The 24,750-nt window shown below is 38.7% G+C and overlaps 1 protein-coding gene across 1 annotated transcript in view; it reads right to left on the bottom strand.

Annotated features, from left to right (window-relative positions):
* Positions 1–3,643: 3,643 nt before the first annotated feature.
* The window catches only part of DCC (DCC netrin 1 receptor), a 978,992-nt gene continuing 957,885 nt past the window's right edge, over positions 3,644–24,750 (bottom strand). Inside the window, 2 exon segments of the mRNA XM_075066875.1 lie at positions 3,644–4,193; positions 6,794–6,936. Coding sequence (XP_074922976.1) covers positions 4,104–4,193; positions 6,794–6,936 — 233 coding nt within the window. The 3' untranslated portion in view covers positions 3,644–4,103.

Here is a 24,750-nt window from a genome sequence, read left to right as displayed (position 1 = left end):
CTCAGAAAAATGAGTATGATACAAGATATACAGCTGCAGAATTCCTGACTGCAAACTCCAGCTGCTACCTGTAATGGCCACCCAGGAAACTATTCCCAGGTGTGATTAGCTAGCTACTTCCTCATGACAGCTTTACAAATTTGTTACAAGTTAATTTATCTTTCTTTACATTTACAAGGGTGTGTAGGGTAGAGAATGATTGAACATCAATAATTTTCAATTTAAATATTCTGGAAGCTTAGGAATCAGACAAAACTGAAATAAATTTTACATCTGAATTCACTGCAAAAGCAGCACTATCAAAATATGCCTTTAAAGGTTTTGTGCTGTTACACTCATGTGAGTCTCCCATGTCTGGATGTTTATTTAGAAGGTCAATATCTTGGACAACTAAACTGAACTATAAAGTTATATAGCTATTTATTTAACAATCCTACTCAGAGTCTCTGGACTTCCTCAGATCAAGTTTCTGAAGGGCATTATTTGTCTGGAGATCCTTCATTTTTCCTGCATACCCAAGTTTATTTTTATTTAGCTTGATGTAAGTCATAGGGCTACAGCTTCTTTTTTAGCTATCAAGTGAAACCTTAAAGGAGTCAGACTTATGTGCTAAACCGATACACTGTATAAACTGGATTTGCAAGAGAAATAAATGGAGGTAACCTACCAATGTTCATAGCTTAGTATTTGTCTAGAGAATTTGGAATATAGAGAAATTAACAATTAATCCAAAAACTCGGTTACTTTTTTATATGAAATTTTAAACTCAACTTGCAGCAGAAGCATCTTACTAACTAGAACGAAAGGTGTTAGCATGTCTTGGTATTAGCTAATAGAATGAGCTGTTCTTTCCCATCAGGGCTGGCTTCAGGCACCAGCATTCCAAGCATGTGGCAATCTGCAAGGGGCGGCAATGTGTGTGTTTTTGCCCCAAAGCAGCGGGCCGAATTGCCACCCCAGACGACAGGGGCAGTCGTTAGGGCAGCACGAGCATTTCCGCGGTGACAGCAATTTGGCGGCAGCTTCTATCTTCAGCCTCAAGACAGGAGCTGCACCGCCGCCAAATTGCTGCCGCCACGGAAATGTGCAAGCTGCCCTGATGGCACACTGACAGCTCCTGCCATCCTGGGAGGCAATTCGGCGTGCTGTTTGGGGCAGCAAAAACAGCAGAGCTGGCCCTGTTTCCCATAGTTTATTTATAGAATAGAGAGCACAGGAATTTATTTTAGCTTAGATTTTGTCCCCAGTCCTGCAAAGCTGTATTGACTTAGATGACACAACTCACTTCTGTAAAGTTAAACACAAGTGTATGAAGGACTGACACCTATATTAGGACACAGCTATGGCTGCATATGCCTGCAAACTAGGGATGACTGAATTACTATGTAAAATTTAAGAATCTCCTCTTCCGGACGACTCACAGATATCAAAAACCAAACTTGTTCTGGATCTTCTGCAGGTTCTGAAATTTCACATTTCTCTTTTCATTTCCAGTTTCTGGCTGAGTTTAGAGATGGAAATGCTTTAGAATTCACAAGAAAGGCTGCCCTCAAGAGAAATCCAGACCAACTTTGCAGACATTCAAGGGTCTAACATTTAAATCAGTGGGAGTTGCATTCACAAAATGGATATGATAATCAAAGCCACAGGACAGCCATCACAATAACCAAAGTTCAAACAAGCATTTGAATATTTGGTTGCTTATCCAAACAAAATCCAGTTGTCAAAACTTTTGAGGTTTACCTATCACATATTTTAGATAATTTGGTACCATGGATATATTCAATTTTGGGTTAATGTTCTATGATTAAAAACCCCTCGTTAAAGTCCTATGAGTCAGATCCTGTTTTCCAGAGTAACTCAGATTTACTCCAGGATAAGAGAGTGCAGAATTTTGCCTTGTGGACCTATTTCAAAATAACTGACAATCTCTGTTAGCAGAGAAGAGGCTCTTTTTCAGAAAGGTGTATTTAAATCTGCTTTGCAGAAACAAGACAGTAGGCTGGGACATCATGGGATCCAATACCAGGACTATGAATTTGGTTGTCATCATGACAGATTTGCTTGCTTTGCTTTCAGTGGAAGTTCTTAGTTACAGATCTGACAGAACATAAAAACTCAACCTCTCACACAGATATGACTTCCTTAATTCTTAGGAAATATCTGACTAAAATCTTAGTTAATTGAAAAAAAATACATTTTGGTAAGAAACGTTTTCACAAACACACTAGAGTTCCTAATGATCCATCTGAATTCCATCCTTTGCATCTGATTTCTGCCCCAGTACATGGCTGTAGAAAATAATCTGAATTATTACCTCTGTTACAGTGCCATTTTACTCAAAATATTTTATTCAGGAGTTCACATATAATTACCCACCTAATAAAAGGAACTATTAGGTTGTAAAGATCCCAGCCCTTCTGTGCTCTTTTAAAATTATGACCTACTCAAGCTTGAAATCAAAGGCAGAACTGAATTGAGTAATTCATCTGAAATTCTCTTATTGGGTTTTGCAGCCACCTAACTGATAAATATGCAAATCAGTTCCCTCTTGGTGATTCAGCTGCATAAACAGGGATTAACTCTGAATGCAGCTGAAAATTCAGCAATAAAAAATATGCCCACAAAATTTAGTCAGTTCAAACAGTTACAGTTATCAAACACTGTAATATGAAGCTAGACTACTAGACGAGGGAGGAAAACACTGAAAGGGTTCCTCTAAGTTCACAGCAGTGTCCTGATGCTAAATTGTGGTTAGTTGGTTGTTTTTTAACTATGACTGAACAAGGAATATCCTACTGGAATCAAGCACCTGTAATTTGTTTCTCAATCACGCACCAACTTCTTAGTTCATTTTCTTGAATTTGTTGCTTGTCTGTAAAAACGGTGCTGTGTCCATCACTGCTAACCGATACTTCTTATCTTCCACTGTGCCTGTCCTAGGGTTGCTTTCCCATTTCCGCAGCCTCCACTGAGTTAAGGAGAAGTCATTGGTGACTGAATCACAGAGTTCATGGAACTGAGCAGTCTCAAACAAGAGCTGGAGCAGTACAGAAAAGGTAGGAGGAACTTCACCCATTTTCCTCTTGCTGCTGCGAAAGGTGGCCCTGGAGGAGCTTTCAGATATCATCACAGTGCAGTATGACCGCCCATATTTAGAAGGTTTCAGAGTAGCAGCCGTGTTAGTCTGTATCTGCAAAAAAGAACGAGGAGTACTTGTGGCACCTTACAGACTAATACATTTATTTGAAGATGCCACAAGTAGTCCTGTTCTTTTTCCATGTTTAGTAGTGTCCTAGTCCAAGCTTAAGCACATCGTCACTGTGTGTCAGAGAAGATTGCATTTCATATCCTCTTTTTGTAAGTATACGGCAGCTGGCAGCATGCCACTAATGCAGATTTTTTTATGTTCCCATTCTCTGTAGCCAGATATAAAATGTTACCTATGGGAGGATTTCCAAAAACTTGCAAAAATGGGTGGACTTTACAGCAACTTGCTAATGCACACTGCTTGGGCAAGATGAGTGACTGAAATTACAAAAGAAATGGGAGTTATTTGTCTTGTTTTGTGCTGTTGGTAACACTTCCAATCCTTTGGTGCTATGTCATGATTATTTGTTACGGGTGCTTTCATATAAAAAAAAGTATATAAAATACAAAAAAAACATGACGAGTGAACTTCCACACTGACAAATTATGGCATGGTATATGTTTAAAAATACATTTGAATGATGTAAAACTAGATTTTCACCAAGAACTACACACCTCTATTAAGTAAAATGTGAGATAGTCATGACACCTCAAGTATTACAAAGGCGAGCAGATCAAAATGAGCAATCAAGTGGCATCACCTCGGGCTCTGCTGTCGTTATTTCACTTATTTGCAAGAGTCACACTTTAATTGCTTTAGATGCTTGATCTACAGTAATGTAGCGTATTTTTAATTATTTATTTTTTAGGACTTATCAAGAATCTTCCTTACGTTGAATGAATGGTACTGAAGAAAAAGTGGTTTTATGGGGTTGTGTATGTGTGGTGTATATGAAGTACTTGTATGCTGCAATGTTCCTGGATAATACAATTTATCTATTCATCAACAGCTGTTAGAAGGCCGAGCCTGTAATAGCATTAAGTTGCTTCATTAGCCCCTCCAAACTGGCCATTTGTTCACTCAGATCATCCTGTTCATATACCTGCAAAAAACCCAAATCAATAGTCAATGTGAGCTATAACCAAAAGTCTGTTTTAAAGGACACAGAAATGACAAGCAGGGGTAGAGCCTCTTGAAACAACCATTAAAACAGTTGTTCTCAGATTCATCACTTCACCCAACTGAGACCCGGTCACCTACTTGCTCCCCTTCCACTGCAGTCAGCAACCTCCTCTCCTATATATCTAGTTGGTGAACTCAAGGACCAAACTCTGTGATGAGTCCTAGAGTTCCAGTATATGCCTTCCCACCAGCAATGTTGCTTGCAATACTCCAAATCTTGGATGATTCCAGAATGGCATGAGACTGACTGACTGACTGACTGAATGGGAATGCAGCCATAGTGCACTGGGATGTGCTACAGAGGCTGCTCCCAACTCCCATTGTAACCAGTGAGTCTTAACTCTTACCATTGCTGTTAATGGGATTTGAGGGCACTCAGCGCCTTGCAGGAGGTGTTCAATATTAGGGTCTGTGACAGAAGTGTCGGGGGGGGGAAGGGGAAGGGTACAGAGGACAGCCAACTGAGTATCTGTCATGAAACCTTAAACGACTGGCAAATGTACCTATCATTGGGAACCACTGACCTCAAATGTTATGGAGACAAGAGTAAAATGAATGATTCTCTGCTTTGGATTCAGGGAGAGAGAACTCAAACACTAGTTATTTATGTGGACTTTGCAAAGTAAATGATTGGAAAGCACTGTGGGAAATCTGCAGCCTAAAGATCTGGACAGAGTTAAGAATCCAATAGCATAATTGTGCCTTTGCAGAAATAAACTTAAAAAATGCCCTCAATTCACCCCTCCGCCCCCAAAACTCTGACTACCTGAAGAGCCTATTAACTCCTGTGCCATTATTTCCTGCAAGTGCTCACACATTTGCTGAGATTGAAAAGTGCCCCTCTTGGGAAATAAATTGCGCTGCTGTTCTAAGATATTTAGAGCTGAAATAGCATTTCATGTTATCCAATGTTCTGTGCTAAATTACTCTTTATGTCAGTAATTTTACCAAAGAAGTCATTTTCATTTCTCTCCCCCAATACAAGACTCCATGTCCCTTATCTCCTCTAGGTGGTAGAGCCAGTAGGACTTGGAAGAAGTTCAAAGAAATAAGCTGCAGTAATCCACAGGACTGCTCTGCGACCACATTGTTCAGTAATGGATTTTACCCGCCAGTGCGCCAGCTCAGCACTACACTTCATTCAAAGCACTAGTGGTTTCAGTTGTCGGGTTAGACTGTAAATCATGGAATAATATTACACTTGTTGAGTGAAGGTCCAGGTGATTGCCAGAATCAGGAAAAAAAAAAACCAACACAGCAAGGGGAGTAAATGCCACTTTGAAAAGTAACTTCTTTAGTTAGACGAGGATATTTATCTTATCTGCTTTGGAAATAGCTTTGAGATCTGTGGATAAAAGCACCAGGGCATCAATCCTGCAACTAGATATGCATTTATAGATATGCATTTATAGGAGTGAGTGCAAAGCATTATCATCATTACAAAGAGCCACTGGTAGCATAAGCATCATTAGAAAAAAAGCTACTGGGTTAGGAAAGGGTAAAGTAATAAAAACCTATTTTTTGGAGATGGCTCCACACTTTGACCACCTTTACTCTAACGTAGTGGGAGAAGAATTCTCTCAGAACAACACAATAGCACATTGTTTATGATACACCTAACAATAAAAGGGAACATAATTTAACTGTCCTACATTTATAGAGGCAGCAGACCAAAAATCTCTCTGTGCATGTCAAAAACAGATTTCTTGCTTTTTCCTTTCCCCAAGGTTTCAAACATAAGAGGATTAGGTAACAAGATGCCAGATGAACCTGTCTCGTGATGCATAGTAAGCCACTCGCACACACAAGGAAATGAAAATATTGTACATAACAGTCTGTCTCCCTTATTTTTTTCTTCTTTTTTATTTAGTTTCTTTTGCTCTTTCTCTACCTTTTGCAAAGTACTGTGTCTAAGACTCTTAATAGGAGTTAATGGGATTGTTCTACGTTTTCTGATTATTTTTTCAGACATCTTTTCCCTCTGATCCTTTTTCATCTTACCTATCCCTTGCACATTATTTTTTTCTCTCCATTCTCTGGTATTACTTTATAATCTTTTATTCCTTAACTTATTTTTCTGACATCAGTTTTCTCATTCATTCTCTCTTCCATCAGTCCCGTTCTCCTTCTGGATCCCGTGCTTGACAACTAGAATTGTTTTGATCTCTCAATTGGTACAAAAGAGATCATGTAAATAACAATATGAATTATATATGCACACAACACAGGTTATCTGTCTATCTGTATCAGACACAGGCCCAGATCCAAAGGCACTGAAGTCAACAGAAAGAATCTTACTCAGGTTAGCAGGCTTTGGATGAAACCTGTTGTTCCTTAACTGCTACTCACTGGTATAACCTAATACATCAAGTAGGCAGAGATGAAGCTGTTCAACTAAAGTGATTGGACAGAATATGATTTACAGGTATGATCCTGCACTTCAAGTTAATATGGTTTGCAATGAGACTCTTTTGTACTGCCTCTTTTTTTTTTTTTTTTTTTTTTAAAGATTGTTCTTACGTTAGCTGGATCCTCTGTCTGTTTGTGGCCCTCTTCTGACACTTCTGGGGCTGTTGGCACCAAGACTGGAAGCAGAGGGGATCGTGCTTTTCCAGCTAATCCAAGTGATGCTGTTTTAACCTGAGCCTTGGGAAGATTAGGCCCTGAAAGAGGAAACAAATCACAATAATAATGTATGAATAATACATATAGGGGAAAATGAGGTTTAAGCCATCTGTGCAAAATGCACTTGATTTAACTGGTTATAATTGGCTTTATATTTTCAATCCTAAATACAGATTATCTTTTCCAAATGTTCTTACACTGCTTCTTCCTGAAGGGAAGCCAGTGCCGACTGGAACACTTGTTGAAACTCTGTCAATTAGATTTCACTGCGAGCAAGCTCTGAATCCTCTTGCTGCTACATTCAGATTGTCAAGTATTTTGGGATGTCTTTGTAACTCAGATGGAAGCCATTTTTGCCACTAGGCCAGACCATGGTGGGCTCATCTCCCAAAATAGGACTTAAAATCTGCCCAGTACTAACACTTCAGTACTTGCGGGTGGTGGGAGAAGTAATGGTTGCTACACTTGCCACTCGTCTAATGAGTCATGATGAGGTCCCCGGTGGTTTTTCTGGTGGAAATTAAAGGTCCTCTCCCATGTTTTATCTTTTAAAACAACAGGTAATAAAACCACTGTCCTGGTCAATGGGTCCTCTCAAAATACAATAGCTTCTAATGCTCATGGCTATGCGGAAGCTATTGCTGGTGACATAATGGCTGGCTACTGCAAAGAGTATATGACTCTGATTTTAAAGACACTAGAATGGTTTGAAAATGAAACAAAATGTATAGTATTCATTAAAGAAATGGGCACATATCAAAGACTCATACTATTAGAGGTGAGATTTTCAAAAGTGCTCAGCATTGGCCTAACTCTGCTCCCACTGAAGTCACTGGTAAAAGTCCCACACTACCAGTTGTGTAAAGCCAACTCAATCCATTGCATCTACTTTATCCCTTCTCTTGAGTATCCCTTAATCTGACTCTCTTTCGCCTTGCCTCTATGGACACTCAACCACAGCAAAGCATGTTGGTTCCCTATGGTACATTTTAGGTTGATATGCCCAGGTTATCAGCACTCTTCAGACTGAAATTTGTTTGGCAGAGTACATTGCTTGCTAGGGTTGTGGACTCTCTCAAAGCATGGCTGCTATCAGTTATCAGGAGATCACTGCTAACACAGATGATCCCATTAGGGACAATGCTACATTTTCTACATTGCGCAAGACATTTTTTTATTCAGTTCATTTGTCATCCTGGGAATCGAGCCCAAAAATATATATGTGAATGAATGAGCCCAGCTCTCCAGCTCCCCCTCCTTATCTCTCATAATTTTACTAGGAGCAAGGCTTTTAAGATTTCTGTGCTTTTGTCTACCCATGTGTAAAATGAGTATAATAATAATTACCTACCTCACATAGGTGAATTATATCTAGATATGGTCTTAAAACCACCACCATCTCTGCAGTATTGGAGTCATGTTAGACTTAATTAATGAATGTTTGTAAAGTGCTATAAGAGCGTTGTATCAAAAATGCTAGGAGAAGGTGCAAGATGGCATTATATAATATTTTCTCTGTCTATTATTACATCAGTTTGCTCCCCTCCTCCATCTATAGACTAAATCATTGGGAGCAAGGTGCCTAAATACTTCTGAGGATCTGGGTTTACCTTACCAGATTGGATTATTGTGCCATCCAGTCTGATATCCTACCTCTGATAGTGGCCTATGTGTGGGGCTTCAGACGAACATGAACATCCTTCCTGGGCAAATAATACACCAACAATACCATCTTTCTGATGTCATGACTCTGGTGGGAAATATCTGATGCTCTGAAGCATGAAAACTGATTATCCCATCTTAACAAGCAAATATCAGTTTTGGTCATACAAATTATCCAGCCACTATTTAAATCCAGACTGTCCTTTCTAAATTATAGGGTTTAACTTTAATCATTCATTGCTCTTCTTCTTCCCCAAATAGGTTCCAACCTGATGAGCTCAGTCATTATAGATCATGAAAAATAATTCTCTGGGGCCATCAGTGGTGATACCAAAAGGAATAACTCTACTATGGTAGGAAAGGCAGTTGCTGCCACTGGAGAAGAGAAAATACTCCCCTCATCCCAATAAATGATTGCAGTCATGACAGTTTTTAGTATTTTTACAGCTCTGGTGAGTAGCCTGGGGACAAAAGCTGCAGATTAATTTTCCTGCATTTCAAAGAATTCTTTTACATTTTTAATTAGTTTAAAATGTGTGTAACAGAGCTAAAGGACCTGCAGCAGAGGAAACACAAAAGAGCAAAGAGAGAATGAAATTCCCCCCGCATTAGAGACCTCCCCAGCACATTACTTATAAATACATTAACTTCCAATAAAGAATTCTAACACAAAGACTAAAAGGAAAAGAGACCCATGTATGTATACTCCCCAAGTGTCAGTCTCTTTGATAATACAAGTTTAACTGAAACAACAATAATAACAAAAAAGGAAAGTCAATACTGACTAAAAGAGATCACTAAAAAGATAAAAACCCTTTGCTAGCCCCATTTTAACTGCTAAAAAAGTTATTTAATAACTGGCACTCCAAACTTCCCAGTACTTAAAAGAAAGACTAGGCAACAGAGCTATCTCCAACAGATAGAATCTCTTAAATATCACAAATTCAAGTAAAAATTTTAAGAGAGAAAATGTGTTTAGCTTCCAGTTCCTCAGATAAAAGTGATTTTCAAAGGGGAAGAAGCTTCCATCCCCCCATTAAAGGATTTCTGCTGATGTGGAAGTGAATGCATACACTCTTGTTTGCATTGGTGGAAGCATTCTTTAAAATTTGTGTTTGACCAAGCAATTTCTGGACCTGGCTGTGGCATCAGAATCCATTTGATATGATAAGAAATCAGTACATGGTGCAAGGCATGCAGGAGAAGAAAACAAAGATCCGAAGATAAAATGAGAATTCATCCAAAGCCAAACTCTTAAATTCTATTTACACCAAGAAAAACATGATGAGTCAGAGGACATACATGGGCATATCCATATTGATTTTAATGGAATTATGTCCATTTACACCAGCTGAGGATCTGGCTCTATAAATTATTAATACCCTTTTGTTTGTACAGTAGATTTAAAATGTGCTCTGTATTTATGTCTGTATGATGCAGCGGGACCAGAACTGGCCGAGAAGCCTGCATGACCCAAGCCCACAATACAGGGGCCCTTTCACCTATGGGTCACAGGTGGGAATTTTGCCAATGTTTGTAGTGATAAATGTTCAGTGGTCTACTATATATGAAACAGTAGAGTGGTTTCAGTCCAGTTGTGAAAGGCTGGGCCCCAACTCAGCAAAGCCCTTCCGCACATTCTGAACTTTAAACATATGACTAGTGACTTCAATGTGGCATACACACATTCTGAATGTACATGCTGAAATGTTTTGGTGAATAAGGACGTGGGCCTCCATATCACAAACCCCACAATTATAGTTGCCACTCTTGTTGGAGGTCTCACTGGAGAGACCAATGACTGATTGCAATCACAAAAGTGGTTCGTCTGGGTCCCTGTTGAGACACAGTGAAGAGTCCTTTGCTATATCTATTGTGGATAAAACAGGATTTCTATCTTCAGTACTATCCAGATAGCGCCTTTTGCAAGCTCTAAATTCAGTCAGCATTGTTTTATTTATGCCTGGCTGGCTGCCCATGGCTTCTATAGGCTTTTAAAAGGACTCAAGAGACCTTGGTTCAATTCTTAGCCCTGCCACTGGTTTGCTAGGTGACTTGGGCAGGGCATTTCCCTCCCTGTGCCTCAGTTTTGCCATCTATAAAATGGGAATAATGATACTGACCTCCCTTTGTAAAGTGCTTTGACATCTAGAGATAAAAAGCACTATATAAGTGTTAGGTCCTTCTTCTGCTTCTTCTTCCAACCAGTGCTCACTGGAATGCAGGAACAACTTGAATGTCCTTGATTCCTCTGATGTGGTACAGAATAAAATAATGCAAGCCTGCTCTCCCAATATATTGTCTATACAATACATAACGTATTGTTGTTACAAGCACTTGCTTGGTGTTTGTGACCATAGCATCTGGGCCTTGACCCATGCATCCACATAGGTTTAGAGCTTACTCCAATTGTTTGAATGCTGATGTGCAATGCGGCTGAAATAGAAAGCAGAGTAATGTGAAGTGTTCAGTAATGCCTTCTGAAATAAGACACTGCCTGGAATGTGCATCTGGCAGTCATAGATTATATAACTAATGTGCAAATTAAGCGCTTAATATTTTAAAATATTAAAGATTAAAAAAAGTAAAAACACAATTTAGGTACTGGTGTGCAGAGACCACAGACTATCATGTGGACCGATATTGTCTTATTGTTCACTCATACTCCCCATCTGTCTGCATCCATCTGTTGTGTCTTATCTTATATTAGCTCGGAAGCTCCCAGGGACAGGGACTGTTTTTTGTTTTGTGTTTGTACAGCGTCAAGCACAATGGGATTCTAGTCTAAGACTGGGGATTCTAGGTGCTATGGTAATACAGATCAAGAATACAATAAACTGTAAGCAGATGTGGGCAGGGACCATACCTTCTTATATGTTTTTAGAGCACTAAGAGGATATCTGCATTAACCTGTCAAGAAAAAGAGTGCAACTATGACCTCTGTAACTGTAGAATTTATTTTTAGTTATATTAGCACTCAAAGGGCCCAATAAAATATATATTTATTCAGATTCCTATTGCAGTACAATTTGAATGGAACTTTTCCCTACCACTGTAACATAATGAAGAATAAAACTAAACAATTGCAAGTCAGACTTGAACCATGCTTGTTCCCTGGTTAACACAGATGTACTGTATAATGTTTCTTTCAACAAATGACTTCATCCTGTGACTTGCTTGATCTTCATGGATTTGGGAAAAAAGTAAACATTTTACATGGAAGAGAACGAGTTTATGTGAACTGCAGAAATATTCTGCTATAATATTCCTGCTGCAATGCATATTTGTACCTGTAAATCCCCTGGTAAAAATCCTGTTACTCATATGTAACTTATTATAGTAATTGGCCTTAAAGAGCTGCTTTTCTGTACAAAGACAGATGTTCCCTCCTGGATATTGTTAATGAAAAGCCAAAATGACAATTAGCATTTTGTTTCCCCTTCAGCTCACAAAAACAACAGGCAATTTCTAAAGCTTGTAACTAAAATGACAACCAGAAAATGTTACTTAAGTAACCCTACATTTAAAGTTCCCCACTAAATGTTTACAGACGATAATCAAAACACCCAGTATGTAATTTGATTAGTTGTACATACAAGTAAGAAACAAAGAATATTGAAAAGACCAAGCTGACCTTTCAATAAATACACTGGACACAGAAGGTTGATGAGCTAAGTAAGCTAATGTATGCAAATGAATTACTAATTAAATTAACAACCATTTAGTTTCTAATGCTTCCAAACCCAGCAGGACCTTTAGAAGAAAAATAGGAACCACTGGCTCATGAAGAGAAAAATGACAGTGCTCCTCAGGTGTAGTTCTAAGTAGCCACAGCATGAATTTACTGTTTTAAAGTTTTATTTCTCAGAAGGGTTATTAATTAAACACTTCATTTGCTCATTAGTTATACAGCATATGGCTGCTAGGTGAGAATTCCAGCTAGTGTCTTATTTCAGAAGGCCTTATTGAGCACATTACGTCACCCTGCATTATATATCAACAGCACTGCACATCGGTGGGCAAACAAGTGTTCTGTAACATCATTAAATGAAGATAACTGTAAATATATGTGTTTGCATGGGTGGTGGCCTAGATGCTGTCATATGGACACCAAGTAACTGTTTGTAACAAAAGTATATTATGGACTGTACGGACATTGAGGTTAATAGCAAAACTCGAACTGACTTCTGAGGGGCCAGAATTTCACTGGATGTGTTTAGTACTGGTCAGTCTATCTCCAAAAAGATCTAGAAGTAATAGAATGGTTCCAGAGACAGCCACAAAATATATTAGTCTTGTTTAGTTCAGAGAGGACGTGAATAAAAGGGTGACATGTTAGAGGTATGTAAATCAGGCATGGTGAGCAGGGAGTCAATGGTCCACTTACACTTACCTTCTCTCATAGGGCAAGAAAGGGGAACATTCAATGAAATTTGGACACATCACATTGAAAACTGATTATAGGAGATATGTTTTTACAGAATTCATAATCAATATAGAATTCACTGGCATGGAAAGTTGCTTGGATTATAAGAACACCCCTAAGTTTCAGTACAAAAGTGCTCAATATCTGAAGCTTTTATTGACATCATCTGGAGGATGGGAATGTCTCAACACTTCTGAAAATAAGGGGCATGGAGGCTGAAGACAATGAGAGTCTATTGACTTTATGAGCTTTGAATCAGGTCCAGAATATATAAGAGATATAAACCTTAATGTTTAAACAAGAAAGCCAGCCACCAGCTGCCTGCATGTAGGAAGCAGTATCTCCAGTGGGAAGATAATTCCATAATTGTCCACTATAGGATTTCTTGCACTTTCTTCTGAAGCATCTGGTTCTAACCACTGAAAACAGGTCCCTGACTAGATGGACCACTCGGGTGTGATTCAATATGGCAATTCCTACATCCCTTTCTTATATTCTGTTCCTCCTACAAGTGTGCAGCCATAAACATCAATGCAGGCTGAGCAAGGCATCAGAGAGGATATGAAAAGAGAATTTTGCTCTAAGAGGTATTGTATGGGCACACCTTATTGGTTCCAGTTTTTAACTTACTGGTATTGAATCCTCTAACTCCATAAAGAGTATTGGAGGACAATAACATGTTGCCAATTTTAATTCTGAATGAATTCCCCACCCCCTTCTCCATTCCAGCTAGTACAGATCATGGAATGTTTAGGGCTTACCCTCAGTAAGTCATGTAGTCAATTCCTCTCCACGCAACCCCCAGGACTCTAACATGTCACATGCATAACTAGTACTTTTAGTGTCAATCTCTTTTTTTGAAAATAACTCTTTCATTCACAAAGGTGCAGTTATTTAAAGAGTGGTATTTCCCACCCTTTTACACAGACAGTTTTTAAAACGTTCTTTTAAGGTTTCATTGAACAATACTGAGAACGAGAGGAAATACTATGTTTGATGAGGTTAACAATTTTATCTATTACTCACATATTGTATTTTCCTAGTTTCACCATAAAGTGGGAATTTGCAAACCGGGAATCATTTTAAAGTCAGAAATTGCTAGGCTCAAAAGGCAGAAGCTGACTGAATGTTTACACACTCTCCAGGGATTTAGAAGCTAATTAGGCAGACATTCAAAAGACCACAAGAAAGAGACCAAGTGAGCTCAGGTAAAAGTCAAGCTGATAACTAATTAACTAGCCTGTTACCATTGCAGGAAGGATCAATACATAATAGCAGTGATTAGAGAGTTTGCCTGTAAAAAGGAAACAGCTCCCAACAGACTCTGCAGAATTTAAGTTAGTCCCCAGTCCTGCAAACATTTATAAATGTGTTTGGTTTCCAAGGGACAACTAACAGTAGTAAAGTTAAGCACATGCATAAACTTTTGTAGGATCAGGGCCTTATTTCCTATATAGGCTCCCAATTTCGCAAAACATTTAAACACCTTCTTAACTTTAAGCATAAATAGTTTCAATATAGAATATAAATATATTTAATCTATAATAGATATTATATATCTTGGGTCTGAATTAAATCTTTAGTTTTGTAAGAACTGGAGCCATTTCCTTGCAGCATTAACAGAACTGCAAGACACTCTATAGGATTGGACCATAAATGTCCACGTAAGGTATTACAGACACACTGAAAGATATTTAATCATTTCATTTAACACTTTCTTCCTATGTCTCAGATGCTTCTGACTATAAAGAAGGTGACAGACAAAACTTGAATCTTTATTTTTTTAGTTAGTAATAAAGAAATGTGAGGGTTTTATTGTTATGAATTAAATATTTGTGGAGGGGTTTCTGGGGTTATGTATATCGCAATGTGAAGAGGTCTTTTTTTCTCCCTTTCAGTTCCAAACAACTACAACAGGAAATCACAAAAGGATGAAAGACAACTAATGGGTTATTTGATACTGACTGTACTAAAGTGTGTGTTGTAACTGTTTAAAAGCAGTTCTGAGCTTGCTTGTACTATATGGCAGAACGTCCCCATTAAGTGAGATGATGTCTCTCAAGGGAACGGAATGTGAAACTATATGACAAATATTTGAAGACTAGACTTTTTACACTATAAGTAAAAAAAAAATGAAAGAAATAAAGATATTTACATTGTCAGTAAAAATGGAGCTTTTAAAAATGACTTTCCCAGATGATAATGAACAGCAGCTTGACTTATTCTATAGAGGAAATGCTTTTACAAAGAGCCTAAGTTTCATTTGGGTAACTTTGATATTGTGGGGAAAGAAATTCAAAAATGAAAACAGAAAAGATAAAAAGGAAGAGGTCATTTTGTGAATTTCAAATGTACAGTACCAACTATTTCATGGAATTGCCCATTGGGAAGACTTGTGAAGGATGTTGACAAGCCTTTTTTTTGTATGTAATAAGTCTTCACGATAGGTGTAACAAATGAAAAGACACTTGAAGATGAAAACAATCACAGAGAATGTTAACACCTAGAAGATGAAAGTCAAAGCCTTGAAACATACAAGATGTTTCTTCTGTCCTTTCAGGGCCTCTCCATCAAAACTGCAGCTATAAACTTTAAGAACATGAAGACATTTACAAACTTCAGTTGGGCATTATGATGTTTGCTTACAATTCCATTATATGAAGTTAATGCATATGTCAGAATTCCATGAAAAATCCGGTGACTGTTAGGGTTTTACTTTACAATATCACATTGATCCTCTTTGAGAAGTAAAAGACAAAGAGGAAAAAGGCTTTTCATTTCTCCTCAGGAAATATGCAATGAGATCAGTGAGCTGTCAGTATAAAATGGATTTTGCTGGCAGTCGCTGGTCAGTGATATGAACTCAATCTCAACTGCATATTCATACATCCAAAAAAGGTTTGCTCTTCCACCTGTGTGACACTGAGGGCTTGTCTACACTTACATTTTACAGCGCTCTAACTTGCTGGCTCAGGGATGTGAAAAGCACTCGTGTAAACAGGGTCCGAGTGCTGGGAGCCACGCTCCCAGAGCTTGGAGCTAATCCTCTTGTGGAGGTGGATTATCAGGATCTCTCTCCCAGCGCTCGCATGTGACCGCACTCGCACTTCAAAGCGCTGCCACGGGAGCATTCCTGCGATAGCGCTTTGAAGTTTCCAGTGTAGCCATGCCCTGAGCCAAGCCATATTAGACTGAGTAGAGCTTTGAAATGTAGACTTGTATTCTTAGAAGAACTGGAAGAAGGTAATGATTGTATTGGTCTGTGTTTACCTATATCTTGTTAGAGCTTAACAACGTAACCGGATGGTTCTTGTCTGTTACTATCCTTTATCTTCAACTCAACTATATTCAACTTAGCGAGCAGCCCCAGCGGTGCTCCCTGTGCTTATATCTACCACTCTTGGTGCGGCACCCCACACCCCAGAGGGTCTCACAGAGCCATTAAGGCAGCATCCTGCCAGCCCAGTGGCAGCCCACCACCTCTCCAACAACCTCATAGTGTGTCCCTGCAAGGTGCTTTAGTGTGGTGGGGGTACCTTTGCCTACGTGTCTGCTCTGGCGACCTGCACTCTGTACTGTGAATAGCAGGGAGATGGCTCTAGAGGGAACCAGACTCAAAGTCTCTGCTCCCTCCTCAGCTGGATAAAGGTGTGACACTCTTCAGCTTCAGCACATGGCATTGTGGCCAGTGGCTGCCAGGACAGGGGCCTCTGGGGATGACTATGATGGTGAGGGAGGGGAGAAGAGGTAGAGAGGGGGAATGGGCCAGAATCACCAGTGGAGTCATTGCTGGAGCCTGTGGCCCAGAGAAGGCCAGTGGAGACCCTGAAGCGGGGAGGGTGGAATCAGAAGGTGTGCAGATTCAGTGTGTTTCCCAGGGAGACTTCTCCTGCCAGCAGAACTCCTCTGGAGCCCAGATGGAACTGCAAATCCTTCTTGAAGGGGGCCTCAGTGCCACTGCCTGGCCTCCCCCCAGTTTGGGGGCAGGAGTGAGGGGGCTGCTCCAGGACAAAGCAGCAGCAATGGCCAGGGGACAGAGGGATCAGTTTACAGAGAAAGTTCAAAAGAGATTGAATCTCTAGAGCTGAGCTCAGCAAAGGGTGGATGGGGAGTGGCCATGAGAAGTAACTGCAGGCTCCTGGAGGATGCAAATGCCATGGAACAGGGTGGATAAAAATCAATGATTCTTTTTTTTTTTAAATCAAAATCAGATTGTTTTTTAAAATGTTATTTTTAAATTAAGTAGAGGTTCAATTTTTAAAAATAAACCTATTGTAAATTAAGTTTGAAATTTAAGGCCTACATTTATTATAATATATTTAAATCATTTTAATTAAATACAAAAAATAATATTCACCAGTACAGCTTTGCTACCAAGCATTAAGCAAGTCAAACTGCTGAACTGGTGGAAGTCACTGACAAGGCTCTTGGAACCAGAGTTTGCTGAAGTGGAACACTTGAGGATTACCTGTTTTATTCATTCCCTCTGGGGCACCTGGCATTGGCCTCTGTTGGAAGACAGGATACTGGGCTTGATGGACCTTTAGTCTGACCCAGTATGGCCTTTCTTATGTTATTGATTCAGAGATCCAAAGGAGATATTAACATTAACATGGAAATTGAGTGTAATAATATCACTGTCTATGTTTCTCTTTAAAATCTGTAGTAAACTGTTTATGAATTGCTTAATGAATAAGTACCTTATGCTGATGAATGCAACTAATTACCTTGTATACGTAGGAAACAGAATGTTTTACTTCAAAGCCCCTATTCTTCACCCAATGAAAAACTGCTGTCAAGAGATTATCATAGCCCACCAGAGGTCTATAAACATTTTCTAGGGTCCTGATCCTGTATCTGAGATCTGTTTAAACTTCGTCAGGGAAATTTAAGTCTCCTCAAGACTGAGGTCTCTAGCTCCAGTCTGGATCACCCGGATATTGGACGTGGTTTGCCTATTTTGGACTATAACCTGATGAACTGATTCTGAAAAGAACTTTTTGCAGCTCAAAAGCTCATCATCTCTACTGTGAAAGTGACCTAAGAACTTTACTCATAACTGTATATGTAATGATCTTTTAACCAATACTCTGTCTCCTTTTCTTTTTTAATATATTTTAGTTCAGTTAATAAGAATTGGCTGTAAGCATGTATTTGGGTAAGATCTGAAATATCCATTGACCTGGTGGGTAATGTGTCCGATCATTTGAGACTGGCAGAATTTTAGATACGATGAAGAAGATTTTCCATAATCCTCATCATATTTGACTTGAGTGTCTGGGGTGTAGGCTTAAGGCTGGGCTGCTTTAAGGGAGCTGTGTTTTTGGCTTCTGAGTAACCAGCAAGGTATTGTAGAATCTGTTTGGCTGCTGGATTGGTGAATCTAATGATTAGAAATAACCATCAGTTTTGGGGCTCACATACCACCCCATTCTCTGCAGTTTGCTCTGATTAAGCAATCTCAGTGTGCCCCCCCGGACCCTGATCATAATCTGATAACCAGGTGGTAAATAAGCCATCCATGCAGTCTTTTTATGGATTTGTATTCGATCTTTTGGAAAAACACTCAACATTTTCAAAAGAGAGTTGTTTAGAGATGATGTAGTGATTCTCCAGAAAACCATTTAAAAAAACAAACAAACTTGACTACTGCCTCATATTAGGCAAAATGTGTAATCAATCAATTTACTTCTGTAGGGGCTTGATCCTGCAAAGCACTTAAGCACATGGTAAATTTTAAAACCTTAACTAATTCCAGTGTAGTCAATAGTGCTATTCAGTTGTTAAAATTAAGCATGGGCTTAAAGTGTTTTGCTGGACTGTGGCCAGACATCTCATTAACATGCATGATTAAACCGCTGTGATCCTTCATCATCGAAGTATCCGAGATGAATAGAGGAAGCCTGATTTCATAAAATGATATGGGAGCCGAAAAGTTTGAAAGGGTTTTTTTGGGGAAGGGATGGCAGGGTATATGGATGTGGGGGGTAGGGGAGATGTGAAACATAAACGACAACAGTCTTTGACTGCAAAAGTTGTGATTTTTTCATCTGATCTTAATATGATTTAATTTAGGATTCCAACACCATAAGCCTATGAATATGCCATTAGTTTCCCAAAGAAAGATTCTAACGTACTTCCTGCCCTACCAGTGTTTGCTGCATTCTGAAGACATCTGTTACTCTGTATTCTAGATAATTTATCAAGATAAGAATCTAAATCTCTTATTTCCAGCCAGCATTAAAAGATGAAGAACCAGAACCAGAAGAACCAGAAATGCTCTCATAGTTTTTATGCAAAGAAACTAATACTTGAATTGGTGGGAGTTAGAACTATATATAAAACAACAATATGCTTTTATTTACATTTTCCATTAGCAATGGGAAATATTGACTCTGAGGGGTAAATGTCTAAAAGAGCACACAGATTTATCTGTACAGTTAATTAATTAGTGTCAGTTGGATTAATGTGAATAAATGCCCCTGTTCCATCACTGGATTATACCTCTCTGCTTTTTTTTTTAAGTACAGTTCTGCTCCACAGGGTGTTAGATTTACAGTCTCTTCCAGTTACTTCCTGATCAAATATACTTTGCTTATAATTAAAGAGTTGCCCTTGCACTTGGAACACAATTAGGAGTTAACAGCTACTAATTATTATTATTATCATCATTCATATTGCAGTAGTGCGAAGGAGGCCTAGTGCTGGACCAGGAATCTCTTGCCTTTCGTGTGGTACAAACCCAGAACAAAATGATAGTCCATGCCCTGAGAGAATCGAACTTCCTCTCTCATAGCTTTGTTGGTTCTGCAGTGCCAACAGAAGCGAAACAATAGCAGCCTTTTGTTTGTTTGTTGCTATGATTCTAAACACATAGAAGTGTAATGGAATGGTTTTAGCCCACAAAAGCTTGTGTTCAAATAAATGTGTTAGTCTCTAAGGTACCACAAGTACTCCTCATTCTTTTTGCTGATACAGACTAACATGGCTACCCCTCTGAAACCTGTATGATACTGTTCAGCTACTTTGTGGCACTGTGAAAAGCAGATATTATTTAAGGTAACCTCAGCCTGTATTTGTTTTCCCTTTTAGGTGTTTATCATAGTAGGAGGCATTAAATGAATTACATCGGGTGCATGGAATTGATGATACAGCAGAGGAACGAGGTAGTGACCTTGTGTGACGTTGCACTCCATATGATTTCATGTAAGTATGCTGATGAGTATGAATATAATGTAACTTGAATATGCTTCATGCAAAAGGTCTCTTGTAAGTTATCATAACAAAGCTTACAATCTACTGAGTGTGATCATCCTATTTGTATAAATGTATCACTCTTGTATCTGAAACTAGAAATATAAAAGATAACTCTGAGGGCCTATTGCAATTATGCAAAGTGTGGGCCATTAATGGTGGTTTGGAATCTTGATGGCTCCCATTAACCAGGACAATTGTCTGTAGATGGCTCTGTTTTACTTGTGAGTCTTCCTGTATACGAGTGTGCTGGCAAGTGGGTAATGAAGTCTTACAGTGACATGTGATCATGTCACCTGAACTGGAATCCATCTTTAACCTGGTGCTTTTCCATTGAGAAGGGGTGGGTGGGAACTCAGAGGGACAAAGGATTCCTGCTTATGCAAAAGATATATAAGTGGGTGGAACAGAGAAAAGGGGGCAGCCATCATGAGAAATTCCCTAGCTACCACCTGAGCTGGAACAAGACCTGTACCAGGGGAAAGGATTGAGCCCAGGCCTGGAAAGTGTGGAATCTGTGAAAGAAACATATTGAAACATCTCTCAGGGTGAGATTTTACACATAAAAAGGCCTTTATGTATGTGCGAGATTACTATGGCACAGGATGAATTAAGTTATATTCAATCCATTGTTTCATACTGATTTTACCTCTCATTTCTGTAGGTTGACTTTTGTATTTTTTTTTTCCAGTTTTCTCTCGTTTTTCTGGTTCTTTCTTTGAAATCTTCATACTGAGGAAGAAGTGGCAGACACAGCAACCACCAGATCGAGCTGATTTCCTTAGGCAGGTATGCTTGCTGTGGTAACCTCTAATGAAGGCACTTAGTGGGAGACTACAAGTTGGCACTGGTAGGGACTTGTACTAATGTGCTGCCATAACTGATTACTTTATATATATATATATATATATATATATACACACACACATAGACATGCATGCTAGACTACTTCTTGCAAAAAACAAACAAACAAACAAAAGAGTTATGCCAAGAATACATGATTTCCTGATGAGCCAGAGAACATAAACAAGTCCACATTCTGTGCAACCTTCCCCTACAACTTCCAGATCTTATCCAGTTTAGATCACATCGTCCAGTGTGTAAGGAACAAAAAAAAATCAAACTCAATTTTGCTGTACAATGATGTACTTTTTAGTTCTGTCATATCCACTGGCATATTGATCCATGGAAGATTGAAAAGATGGGAATTTTTACTTCTATTTGTACATATTATGCAAAAAAAGTGAAGTGGCAATAGAATACAGCACTTTTACAACTGCAAAAAATACAGGGGCTAAAGTTATAAAACTGAGATACAGTATAAAAGGCTCTACTTAAGAGGTCCCATTTTCTACCCTGCTAACAGCACACTTACAGCTACAAAAGACAAATGATCTGCTAATCCAGGTTCATTTAAAGTGCAGCGGATCATTTCAACAGTTAAAAGGAATTTCCATTTGTCAGGAATTAAAAAAAAAAAACCACACTCCTTTCCTGGCCATTTGTAGAATTTATGTCAGATCCATAATGCAATAAGCTCAACACTCCATCAAGCATTTTCTCTTTAACCTGAAAGGGGACTAAGTCAAATCGCTTAAATGTCTATGTCCATGATTTGCAAGGAGCAATGACTGCAGCCACAGTGGAGTGTAGAAAGGAAAGATTGTGAAGTTACTCTCATGTCTTCAGATTTAGTATTAAGAATCTGAACCACTGTATCATAAAGTGATGATGAAATGGTGTGATCTACTATAAAATATCTATGAAATAGGCCAGCTTAAAGCAGAGAGAGCAAACTCAATGGACTCAAGTAAAAAGGAGTAAATTTCAGCTTTGGGGTATGTTGAATGTATGACCTGATAAAGAGGATTGTGACCTTCTAAGTTATTTATTAGTTCCCTTATGGTAAAATACTATAGAGTTGAATAAAATATGTTAACCTTTTTACAGGTTTGTATGTACTAGCTTATAGATGTTAATAGCTAATTATAACACTTCTATATAATTCTTTTGGATGCTAAAATACCTGTAGAAAAGATCTTCAATTAGGGCTTGATCCAATGCCCATGGGGGTGCATGTGTGTCAACAAAAAGACTCCCATTGACTTAAATGACCATGACATTTGGCCCTGAAATTCTATGGCCGCAATTTTGAAACATAGGCTTAAAGTTAGTCTCCTAAATCCACATTTACACACATGAATAAATGGTCTGATTTTCAAAAGTGCTAAACACACCCAAGCTTCCACTGAGATCAGTTAGATCTGCTGGATAGTCATAATCTTTAAGAATCAGGCTGCTTATTTAGGTACCTGCATATAGGCTCCTACTTTTAGGGATCCACTTTTGAAAAAATCTTTGTCCATACAATTCCTATAGAACTCTATTATATTTCTATAGAACCCTGTTGGCTTCATCCCAGTTCAATTAAACAGGAAGTTTCCATCACAGTTCTTTTTGGAGGGATAAGACACTTGCCCAACATGTTTGAGAAATGAGAGAGTAATATTTTCCATGACACTCACTTAAAGTAATAAACATTTTGCTTGGTCTAAGTAATGACAAATTTATTACTAATTACATTATTATGTTCTGCAAGTAGAAATTCCTTGAGATCTAAAAAAGACTAGTGAAAAATTAATTCATTCCATCCATCTGTTTGAGCCAAGTAATTATTTTTCTCAAAAGAGAAATTGCTAGCATTTAAGGGCTGGCATGCCCCCACCTACAGTAAAATCAGAGGGGTTTCAAAGAGGGATATCTCCATGAAGGTGCTTGCATGGAGTTCCTCCCTAATTGTTCTGTCAATGGGGAGGAAAGAGGAATTGCCTGTCCAGAAACCCTGCTGATCCTCTGAGCTCCCCGCAATTATCAGGGACAACCCACAAACAAGCCAGTGTGCCTCCGCAATGGCTCTGGTCCATGGCAGCCATCTTCTCTGGAAATGTGAATCCAGTGGTCACAATTAATGTAACCTTTTGTCTAATTAAAAAATACAGCATAGGGAACACGTAAATTCTGAGGTAACATAATTACTCACAAATAGCAATTTTAATGATGATCACTGAACTTTATATGGGGATGGCTAACATGCCTCTACTTACTCCTCTGCCCCCACCACCAAAGCATGAAGATCAAGTACGAAAACCTGATTGCCTTACTTATGCAAGTAGTTATACTGAAGTAAGTAGGCTTATTCACATAATAAGGTCAGTAGGATTTGGCCTTCTGTAAACTTGTGGTATTACATAAGGATGAATAGACCCTATCATATATAAAAACATAATTCAGTTGTAAGAGTTGGTGGGGGCGGGGGGGGAGGGAGACTTTCCAACATTGTAGGGTTTCTCTGCTTCTGTCTGATGACAAAAATTGAATTACCTAGTGATGGATAGCAGGTGTTCATAATAAAAACATGGTGCTTTTTTTGGTAGTCTTGTAATCACTTACAGTTAGGTAACATATGTTGTGTGGAAAGAACACTATGTTCAGAGAGCAACATCTGAATATAGAACAGAATTCAATAGAGTTGAAATTTCTGATCTGCAGGTAATTCTGCCAAATTGAGCAACCCATCACATTGCATAGTGTGACTTATCAATATTGGGTCCAATCCTGCACACTTTATTCACACAAGTAGTCCTTATTTACCAGATAATATTATTGACTTCAAAAGCACAACTCACATAAGAATTATTCTCGTAAGGATTCTAGGATTGGGCCGATATATATATCCACCCATGGTGCAGGGGGGCAATGCAGGAATCTAAAGAAAGGTCTTACTAGCATCATTCTCATCTCCTAGTGTTTTTTTTTCTTGTCATTGTTTTCTATTACTTCCAATTCACTGCATATTTAATTTTTATTTTTAACAAGTTTGCTGTCAGGACTGGATTCCAGACAGTTTTTCTGGCAAATATACATAATCTTTTCGTTATCAAGAAAGTAAACCTTGAAAGTGGAGCCATGGATTTGGCATTGATTTAATTTATTGTAGCAAATATGAAATCTGAAATGAGACCAACTGATTCATTTGGCTCCTGATTTATTTAATTCTCCTCCCTTATTAATTAACTCTAATTTTAAACTATTGCCTTATTTTGAATTCCCATTCCAGAAAATCCTAATGAAATGCTGGAATACTATCATAAAATGGTCTGAATTATTTTCTCTTTCTACAAGAACTTAAATAAACTTCTTTAAGCTGCAGGACGGTCTATATTTTCTTTCTGATGGTTAAAGCATGTATTTTTCTTTCAAGTCTGGGCTGGATGAATGGACTATAAGGTGGATAGAAAGCTGGCTAGATGGTCGGGCTCAAAGGGTAGTGATCAATAGCTCCATGTCTAGTTGGCAGCCAGTATCAAGTGGAGTGCCACAAGGGTCGGTCCTGGGGCCTGTGTTGTTCAATATCTTCATTAATGATATGAAGGATGGCGTGGCCTGCACTCTCAGCAAGTTTGCAGATGACACTAAACTGGGATGAGTGGTAGATATGCTGGAGGGTAGA

This window comes from Chelonoidis abingdonii, chromosome 6 (assembly GCF_003597395.2).
Source record: "Chelonoidis abingdonii isolate Lonesome George chromosome 6, CheloAbing_2.0, whole genome shotgun sequence".
NCBI lineage: Eukaryota > Metazoa > Chordata > Testudines > Testudinidae > Chelonoidis > Chelonoidis abingdonii.
The sequence above is the reverse complement of the archived record's forward strand: the minus strand, read 5'-3'. Positions and strand labels throughout refer to the sequence as shown.